This window comes from Nelumbo nucifera, chromosome 4 (genome assembly GCF_055504915.1).
Source record: "Nelumbo nucifera cultivar China Antique chromosome 4, China Antique-T2T, whole genome shotgun sequence".
Taxonomy (NCBI): domain Eukaryota; kingdom Viridiplantae; phylum Streptophyta; class Magnoliopsida; order Proteales; family Nelumbonaceae; genus Nelumbo; species Nelumbo nucifera.
Window position 1 is genome coordinate 16764386 of NC_142652.1, and position 10270 is coordinate 16774655.

The following is a 10270-nucleotide window of genomic DNA, read 5'->3' on the forward strand; positions in this document are numbered from 1 at the left end:
ATAAAGTGAGAAAGATACGAAAAACTCCATTTGAAACTTTTCGAAATCAGCCCAAAATGGGCTTCTTGCATCTTTTCAGCGCACCGACTATTGGCGGCTAAATCTATTACGAATCAAATGGAAAAAGACTACAGTGTGGTCTACTCAACTTGTAAACAGCCAAAAGACCATAATGAAAGACACGCCAAACATGGCCTTCATTTTTATCTCGAAACGATGCCTTAACTATTTATGTAACCCCGTTGGCATTTCAAAAACATAAAAAAAAACAAAAAAAAAACAAACCGTTGTCCAATGAGACAAATAAGCCCTCTTTTGCTCATGTGATTATAAGAAATTAATTTGCAAAATTTTAGAGCGGTCATAATTTTCTGCAAGCTCACTTTCAATATATATTTATTTATTAGCAGCACATTTGCTACTGTCATACACATGGAATAAGATGAAAATAATTCTACTGGTGTAATTGCTGAACAACATCACATGGTTACGAGCTTACAGTTAATCTTGATGGTCATTATTTTGGGGAAGGACATGCGGTTTCTGATCATAATCACATATAAATGACTTAGAAGGTAATTAATGAATTTACCGAGCTGAAGTCCCCAACAACAGCTTTTTTGTGTGGAAAAATGATATATTACATCTCGCAAAGGTCAAAACAGACCTGGTTCGATGCTAGCTCAATCCGATTTCACAAAGGACCACAGAAAATTTTACCCCAACTTCATAATTGTATATCTTTTGCTTCTCTTCATACCCATTTCGGAATTGCAGGGCTCCAAGTTTAATTTAACAAGATCATGATCATGCAGATCTGAGCGATTTTGGTTGGGGTGGGGGGAACTCAGGCGCTGACATGGATAAAGTCATATTTCTTGACTGAGAAGCCTGACCAGCACGCAATGTCGATATGTCCGAGTGGTTAAGGAGACAGACTCGAAATCTGTTGGGCTTTGCCTGCGCAGGTTCGAATCCTGCTGTCGACGGTTTTTCTTTTTTGGCTTATTTATTATGGAAACTGCATTTCTTTTGCATTTCGAAAGAAATGCAAAATCACTATGGGGCCACCTTTAAGAAAAGATGAGATTAATTTGGGACACAAGGAATAGTATTATATATCGTGGAGCCAAACCTGATCCACAGAAAATCTCGTCCCAAATTTCTCTATATTATATAAATAATAGTTTAGGCACATATTAACAAGTAACACAAAAGCCAAATACAAATGGGGCATGGTTAACTAACCACTCTATATCTTTGTGATTGATGGTTCGTTCATGCCAATATGTGGTAGAGCAGTCATTGGTATGTAATTTTAACTCGTGATCATCAGGCAATTGCAGCAATGGGTAGAAAATGCAGTGAAGTTGGATCCGAAGCAGCAGAGCTTTGGGCTCTAATTCAAGCTCTTCAACATGCTAAAAAGGTTAGGTGTATTCAAGGTGTATACATTTTTAGAGGCATAAGTTTTAATCAAAAGAATTAAGGATCGTCGCTTGGACTAAGGGTGTCAATTGGACCAGATTTGGTCCAATTCAATCGGGTCCGATGTGAGTCAATTACAGATGGATCAGGTCCAATCCAATGAATATTCTAGACCATTTGGACCAGTTCAATTCAATGTCTGGACCATCCAATTTGTTCAAATTGATTTTAACACTTGTACATTTATCTTATCAATGGATCAGATATTGGTTCAATCAAATCTAATCTAATATAAATCCATTACAGATGGACCAGGTCTAATCCAATCCAATAAATATTTTGGACCATTCAATCTGGATTGGTTCAATTCAATGTCTTACTGATCCACCCGATCCATCCAAATTGATTTTGATTTAAACGGGTTCAACCCAAAATTGGTTCATTGACAGCCTTAGCTTGGACAAACCTGGGCACTTTCAGTTAGGAATAGATCAATTATGGGAGTTATGGAGTTGATTCTTTCCTGTAAATATTCAATATGTTCAAAGGGATCTGAATGTTTTGGTCCACAACTTAGCTTATTCGGCTTGTAAAAATGACAAAGATATAGCATATTAACGCCACAGCTTTGTAAATATTGAAAGTATAGATGAATAATACTTCAACTGTTTTGCCTTAAAAAAAGATCAAAGTTGGTGTAGACCGAGTTTTGGGGGCAATTAAGCTGAATAACCAGTCAAAGATAGAACTAACCAAAAAGCAACAAAATCCATGGACACTACTACCTTTTATTAATATTATAAATTAAAGATGAACATAAATGACAACAAAAGTTCTGGAAGGACCTAAAATCCTGTTTACAAAACGTGGATTGAACTAGTGGAAGCCCTTTAACCGATTGCTCATATTTGCAAGAGCATCGACTATCAGATACTGAAAAAATTGGAAAGCACTCAAATCATAAATAAAGCCTGGAGACTAATGTAATTTTTCTATAATAACTACAATAAAAGATCACGGCCAATGTGATTGTAAGAGCCATCCTCCCTCTGACTTGCTGCCACTTGCCAAGCAGTCACAGGATAATAAATTTAAGCACCATTTCCACCTGGATCTAGGGAGCATTGACTGCTGAAATTCCTCCATTTTCCATCCTTTACACTGAGGACGTGGAGTTGTTTTCGCCGACAGTCCAGTACTGTTTGACAGCAACCAATATTTTCTCAGGCACAAGGGGGCCATCCTCATGATCTACCATTTTTGTATTCCACTTCATCCCTGCAATGATCCTCTTTACCTTGATCAGCACATCAACATCGTCACGAAAGATGACCGCCCCTTCTGGTCTCAGAATCCGATCCATCTCCAGAAGAATGTCCTCAGCGTTACATCTGGTTATTTGTGTCACATGTTAAGAGGCATATCATGATAGAATTATAGAGAGGTCTTTGAATTACAAGCAGAAAACTGTTGGATCTTTTAATCAGGTAAGCAAAACCATTAGGTCTTCCAAAAGGCACAGAAGTGCAATAAATAGACAAGTAGCTAACTCCAAAACCATATCTGGGAGAGCCCTAAGTTCACTAATCTAAAAACTTACTTGTCCTTGTATAAGCTGAAAACACCATTTGCATGAATGAGGTCATATGTCCTTGGATATGTAGAGAAGGCTTCACACCTGAACCAGAAGCATGGGAAAAAGGTGTTAGAAAACAAGCATGTAAAACAAAAGCAACCAAAACCAAGTTGGTTTAAAAGCACAAATTTTTTGGACCACATCTACCAGTAGTAAGCAAAAACAACACATCCCCACCCCATATCCGCAGAAGGGAATAAAAGAAACAAAATAATATCAGGAAAGAAGAATAAAGAAAATGCCCAAACCTTGACTTCATGGCACAACAGGAAAAACTATGACCTTTTTTTCTTTTCAAGTCAAAAAGAAAATTTGTACTCTCAACAAGCTCAAATCACAGACAGAAGGAGCATTTTGTTCTTCAGTTATCAAAAGTGGAATTGCAGGGTCTTAAGGGTTAAGAAGATTAGAAAATCAGTAGCTTTATTTAAAAGGGCAAGAATATTTTAATATGGTAAAGCACAAATATTATTACATCAAGCACACAAGAGCCAACAGAGAAGATGGGTATAAATAATAAAATGCTATCCCTAGTAACATGACATTTTTTTAATTTATGCAGAAGCAAACCTGTATCAATACAACTACAGATGGATAAACTATTGTCTCCAAAAGGAAGAACTATATCAAAGGAGGAAAAAAACAAGATATATTCCGATCAACCTTCTTTTCTTAAAAAAGAAAAAAAAAATCTTTCATGTATAAAACCAAGTGTTTTAGTCATTCCTGACAAAATCAAAGTTGCATTCATACACCAGGTATAACATGTTTAGTGACTGGGATGAAGAGCCAAGAGTTCAGAAAGTTGTACCAGTCATGATATATGCCAATCAACCCTCTTTCATATATAACACCAAGAGTCTTTTTTTCTGCAATAGTGGGAACAACATTCATAACCCACAATTTGGGAGATTCAATTGCAGCTGCAAAACTTCCCAATCCAGCATTCATATCCATCATGTTGCGATACCTCCCCGAATCAAGGATCTTATTGATTTTCTTATAAGCTTTCACATGCTTCTTCCATAATTTGTTGTCATCCAAGTATGTTTCAACAGACACCCCAGGAACAGATCCACTAGCTACTCTGGGAGGGACGGCATTAAGCCTCTGAGGAAATGGCTTCAACTCCTCTCCAGCAACTTCATCTGGACTGTTTACGTCAGGATAAGGAGTTAAGCATGCCTCCATCTTCTTGTACCTATTAATGACCCAAAAAGATATAAGTTTCAGGAAAGGTCAAAAACCCTAATAGAAAGAAGGTTCAAATAATAATTAACAAAAAGTATTCATTATTCAATAGCAAAATAAAAGCTGCTCAAAACATTTCAGTGTTGGCCCATAGATTATTATAATACAAGCTTAAACTTTAAGGTACAGCATAACAACTCAAGATGCAAGAATTAGGCACTGGGGTATAAAAAAAACTAATGAAAATGACCTTAAGTAAAAGTATCACAATAAAAGAAGTAATACGAGCATTTATATGCACCTCCAAACACAATTAATTATGCTTTCTATATATTTAGTTTTTCCAACTGCAAAATCTGGGTACCCATGCATTTGGATGGAGCCAGATTGGCAACAAAATTTTAGCCATCAGTCAATATAACCTCAGAAAGTTAGTGTGTTGTGTTGGCATGTTAACTGGGTAGTCCCAGAAGAGATGCGGATTCGAGTCCTGATATTTCCACCTACGTTGAAAAGTTAGTGTGTTGTGTTAAATATCAAAAAAAAAAAAAGAAAGAAAGTCATTTCCTTGTATTTTTTTTTATGGTTTGTCTTATTTTGACTATTCAATATTTGAAGAAACAAGCTTTACTGTCCAGACGAAATAAAACCACAACCTTTATCTGAATAAATCACCCATTGAATCTTGGCATTTCCAGGTGCAAGTTACTACTTATGTTGTGACAGTGGGTATTCCACTTTTAATATGCTTGCATCAGACAAAAACAACATGTACTAAGATCTCAGGTCAAAGGCATTATGATAACGAACTGCATGAAATATCAAATTAAATCAAATGGAACAAGTTTATTACTTTTATTGAGCCATGGACTTCTAGGTCTACATAGTTTTCCAAGTCTGTGTACACTCTTGTCAAATTTGCCAGAAATTCAGTTTCTGTTTCATAAGTAGGGGTACCAAATCTGATGGCATATAACCCATATGAAACAAGAAAGGGTAATTATATAAGAAGTGGATCCTGCATTGATATGTTCTGCTCTAGGAGGGTCTTAGACCTCAAATTCAACTCACTCAGACTACTCCAAGTTAATAACCTAGCAAGAGGGGAAAGTTACTTTACAAGATATTACCAAATTAGTAAAAGAACTTCAGAAGAACAATGTGAAGTAGAATAAGAAATGTTCTTGGGCTCTCAATAAAATTTAGAGACAAATAGAATTATGAACAACAGTCTCTGGAGAGCCAAATCGGCCATGTTTCTTACAGAACTTGGCCCAGAACCATACTAAAAGACAAGCCAAAGGTCAAGGCAGATGGCAATTGGCAACCCAACCAGGAACCCAGCCAATGCAGGTTGACACATCACCAATGTTTTAAAATGCGGAGGCATTCCACTACCTAGAGGTGTGAGGCGTAGTTCAGAACGTAAGAGGCGTAAGCCTCCTTTTCTCTTTTTTTTTCCTCGTTCCTTTTTTTTTCAGTCTTTTTATATGAGGTGTGCATGAGGCGTACGCCTCTTGCACCTGAGGCGTATGCCTCAGAGGTGTCAGCGCCTCTGGCATATGCCTCAGGGCGTTTTGGGAGCGCCTCGCCTGGAAGTGTGAGGCGTACGTCTCCCACGCCTTTTAAAACACTGCACATCACTTACAAAAAATTACAAAATAAAACATATTTAAGACACTTTGTGTTTTCTGTATCTTGTGGGTGGATTTGGGTGTCTACCATTTTTATGTCCTTGTCATGCAAAGTCTACAGAAACACTATTAATACTTCAAGCAACTAATAAAAATAAAATTTCCAACTAATCATATCTTCATGCTTAGATTCAATAATAAATAAAGTTGACCACATCATAAAATTTTTCTTTAAAGAACCTAATTTTCTTGGGCAGCTACCATCCAACAATTTTTAATTTTTTATAGAGTTGAGAGTATAAAAATAGTACTTACCAGACATCATCTGGATTTTTGGATGCACATATATTAGCACGGGAATCATCTTGCCTCCCACGACATGATTCAGCATTTAAGCTCTTTCTCCAGATGGCAATTTCACCCTTCTCATACTTCTTTTCCCAACAAAGAAGTTTGGCAATCTCTTCAATGTGGCTTTGTTCCCCCTCAAGGTCTTCCTTAGTGCGTTGCCATGACTTATAGTTAGTTTTCCAATTAATGGGAGGACCAGAAAGGACCCAATAGCCTCCAGGTCTAAGAACTCGATCTACTTCCATCATGTACATTCCATCTGCAAAGTTAGAAGCCCATATGATTTTATCAAAATAGTCACTTGCCAACAAAACTGATACAATCACGCACCAAATATAACTAAAAGAAATGATTGCTGTGATAAAGTGACTAGAGCTTTTCTACTATTAATTTATGTTGGGTTAACCACAATATTATCCTTACCATTTGCTCCCCATGGAATTAAGCAACGAGAACAATGAGCCATATCAAAGGCTCTAGATGGGTACGGCAGTTTAATGGTTCCAAGCACACCAATAACAGCAGGCACACCTCTTTCCAGAGCAAATTGAACTTGTGCTTCATGTGAATCCCTTGGTGCAAATGACATGGCTATTACATTCCTTTTCAAAAGGTATGCTCCCCAACTTGCAACCTGAGCATAATGCCATTGTTAGTGGATCAACTAAAACATCCAAATAGCATGATCAATAAACAAATAAAAAGTATTGAAAAACAAATTATATGGTTTGTGACATATCTAAAAAATGAAACAATCACATAGAAGCACTGAACATATCAGCCCTAAAGGAAAGGAAAAAAGGAAGTGGCATTCATATTAAGAAATGCAAAGCACATGGATTCAGAACAAATTCAGTAGGCACTCAATAGAATTCAACATACCCCACAACCAGTGTCAAGTGCAGTTCTCACTGTCCCATTTTCAATTGGGATTACAGAAGCAAGTTGGTCAATATATGCATCTGCTCCTTGAGGAAACTGTGTTCCTCCACCTGGAAATCTGAAAACATTGCCCTCATACTGAATCCAGTTCTGAACAGCCTTCTCAATTGTCAAGCTCTTATATGGCGCATTGGCATAAGGTACATAATCACGGCTCTTTGGCCAGGGGAAAGGAGTAACATATCCTTTTGGTGCCGGAATAAGACAATGCAGCTTCTCTTCCTCTGGGGGACAATGTCTTTCTCTGTAGTTCATATTTTCCCTAGGGAAGGTCATAGCCCGCATTTGATCTTGGCAGGGAGTATAATCAGTGTAACGAGCATCACATGGCTTGAACACTTCAACTTTTGAGCCAGGATCATCAATCACCCCAGCTTCACCACTGTGGTGGGTCTCAAAATTCAAATTGGAAAGGACACTGCAATCTGTTTGCTTGGTTATCTCCACAGCTATACTGTCACCCTTCCCGAAACCACTTTTTTGCCATGCTCCCAAAATATAAAAGAAACAGCACAAACCAACTACTATAAATATAGATACAGAGCTCCGTGTCCTATTATCAGCAGAGTTCATTTTCATAGCCATGATGTACCTGAAATAATTGCAGACTATTTTAGTATAGCTATGTAGAATTTGAATAGAAATAAAGTAAAAATTCAAAGGACTTAACGCACATGGCAAAGGAAGACAAATTATCATTAAAACTCGGAAGTACCACGAACAAATCACTATAGGCCTAGTCAAATTAGTCCATGTAAACAAAGGCGAAAAAATGTTATCCCTCCAATACATTTTCTTTCAAAATTTGAGCTCAGACCAGTCCCCTGATCCTACCGTTCTGAAATTTTCGCCCTAACTGATAGTTCAAGATGCTTTAGAAGGTAGGACGTCTAGGCATCCATAGTCATGAAAAAAGGGATCACCGAAGTCAGATTTATACAGTTAAGCTAACGTCCAGATCAAATAACGTATAAGTGAACCTCAAAGGTAATTGTGCTGGAGCCCCGTTACATATATCTTCCAGATCTAATTTTTACATCATAGATTTCTAGAGTAAAGACACCTTACTTGATTCAACAGAACCCAAGATCAAGTTTCACACTTCTCCCGGTATAAATTAGTTTTCGTTTCTTTTTTGTAATATCAATCAGTACAGTTGAAAAATGGCCATGTAAGTGGTAAAAAAGGTGGCATTATACATATATCTATCCTGTAAGATCACGTCACAGCAAAGAAAATCTAGCATAAGTGAAAACAATTAAGACAAAGATCAACGAACGCAATCAAAAATTAAGGGGACCGTCAAAATTAAGCTAAAACACCGTGTACTCACAACAGGTTTACGTCGGAAAACAGAAACAAAGTCATTGACACCTAAACCTTAATAAAAATGTCATATTTGAATCGAATCCCACAAAAGAGATCGGGAGAGGGTGGAAAAGGAGAAAAAAATGAAACGCAAGTAAGAAATGATCAAGCAAACAATCACCAATCGAGAAGAAGTTATATCTGCTACGAATATCCAGATCTCTTACCAATCTCGGAACGAGAAAGGAGAACAATATGCAGATCTCAAGACAGCCTATTAATTAAGTCTCCTCATTTCAATATTGAGAGCCTCTTCACTCCGTGCGAAGAAAAGCTCGAAAGAATGCAAAGAAGCAAATAGAGAAACCGACCTCGCTTGGATGAATGAGAGGAGTTTCTGAATCTCTGAAGAAGCCTAGCTTTGGAAAAGAAGAGAAGCATCAAAATGAAGTGTTACTGTGTTAGTCGACGATGAAGAAATTTATGAGTTAACGAGACGCGTTCTCCGTTCTCCGTTCTCTTCTCACTTCCCAGGACTCACTCATAAGTCCTGTACAACATGGAAAATCTTGGGTTTTTAAGTTTTTTTTTCTCTCTTTTTTTTTATTTTCCACGTAATAAGAAATGAAATTGAGGTCATAGTGCACACTGTTCCGCCTATTTCATTACATTTTCCTCCCATGGGACCAGCCCACGGATGTGAGATTGTGAGTTGCCGGTTAATTACAAGGTGACAAAAGATACCCCTCACCAAGTTAGAAAGACAAATTAGGACACCCCTGTTGGTTGGGGTTGTATTTGTTCTCGCAAGACCTATGATGGTTTTGGCCATGGCTGCAAGTCGGGCCGGGTTAAGTCAGGTTGTGGTCAATTCTAGTTCAATCCTAAGTTTTAAACTCTCAATTCTAATTCTAACTCAACCCAATCCATCAAATTCTAATTCTAACTCAACTAAATTCTTTCAACCCTAATTCAATCCAACCCAACACAAAGCCAATACAACCTTCTTTCCATTTCTTATAATCTTGTATAATTCTTAATCTTATATCTTAATTCAACTTTCACTATATATATTAATCCTATGCTTTATTAATATTTGTTTGTTGATGTTTTTATTGGTTATTTAGGCTCGGTTTGGAAGGAGTACAAATACAAATTTGTAGAGTGCAAAACCTTGTATTTTGTATTATTTTATATGTATTTGTACAGTACATATTTGCATTTACACTCCTTCCAAACTGAGTCTTTAAGTACAAAATTCAGAAAAAAAAAGTATTTGAAATGACTATAGTTTATTATGAGTTATGACTTATAATAGATCTTTTATAGGCAAACAAGCTATGGGTGGTAAAATAACATAGAGGAGATAAAGAATAAATATATTATTAACGTTTTAATATTTTTTAATTATGATTAAGTGAAATAATTATCTTAAAAGAAATAAATGATAGTATGTAACGAGGGTTATACAATTTTCATGCATATAAACAAATCAATATATCATATATCATATATATAATATGATATGTATTATAGAGTCGAATTGGGTCGGATTGCCCAAGGGGTTAACCCTAACCCAACCCAACTTTTTTGGTTTGGGTTCGGGCCAACCCAGCCCAAATTGCAGCCTTATGATTGACCGCTGCTGAACTACAGAATGGCAAAACTCTTGATGCTCTTATCCATATAAAAACCGTGAAGGAATAAAGCGAAAAAAAAAAAAAAGACTTTCAGTGCAATTAAAAGTTTTAGGCCTTCTTTGGATAGATTTTATAAAGTA

General features: G+C 36.7%; 1 protein-coding gene and 1 non-coding gene across 3 annotated transcripts; one reads left to right on the plus strand and one right to left on the minus strand.

Moving 5' to 3' along the window:
• Positions 1–907: 907 nt before the first annotated feature.
• Positions 908–989, plus strand: TRNAS-CGA (transfer RNA serine (anticodon CGA)). The gene has a single exon. It is a non-coding gene; the product is annotated as a tRNA-Ser (tRNA).
• Positions 990–2196: 1207 nt separating this feature from the next.
• LOC104598145 (putative methyltransferase PMT2) lies at positions 2197–9046 on the minus strand. 2 transcript variants are annotated; one of them, XM_010260074.3, is made up of 7 exons: positions 8862–9046; positions 7123–7774; positions 6664–6874; positions 6205–6499; positions 3876–4265; positions 3029–3106; positions 2197–2819 (listed from the first exon to the last, which is right to left on the minus strand). In XM_010260074.3, exons 2-7 carry the CDS (start codon positions 7765–7767, stop codon positions 2585–2587), a joined length of 1854 nt encoding a protein of 617 aa, XP_010258376.1. In that variant the 5' UTR covers positions 7768–7774; positions 8862–9046; the 3' UTR covers positions 2197–2584. The 2 variants fall into 2 exon arrangements, with proteins under 2 accessions (XP_010258376.1, XP_010258374.1); XM_010260072.3 differs by having other exon boundaries at positions 8718–9046.
• Positions 9047–10270: the final 1224 nt, after the last annotated feature.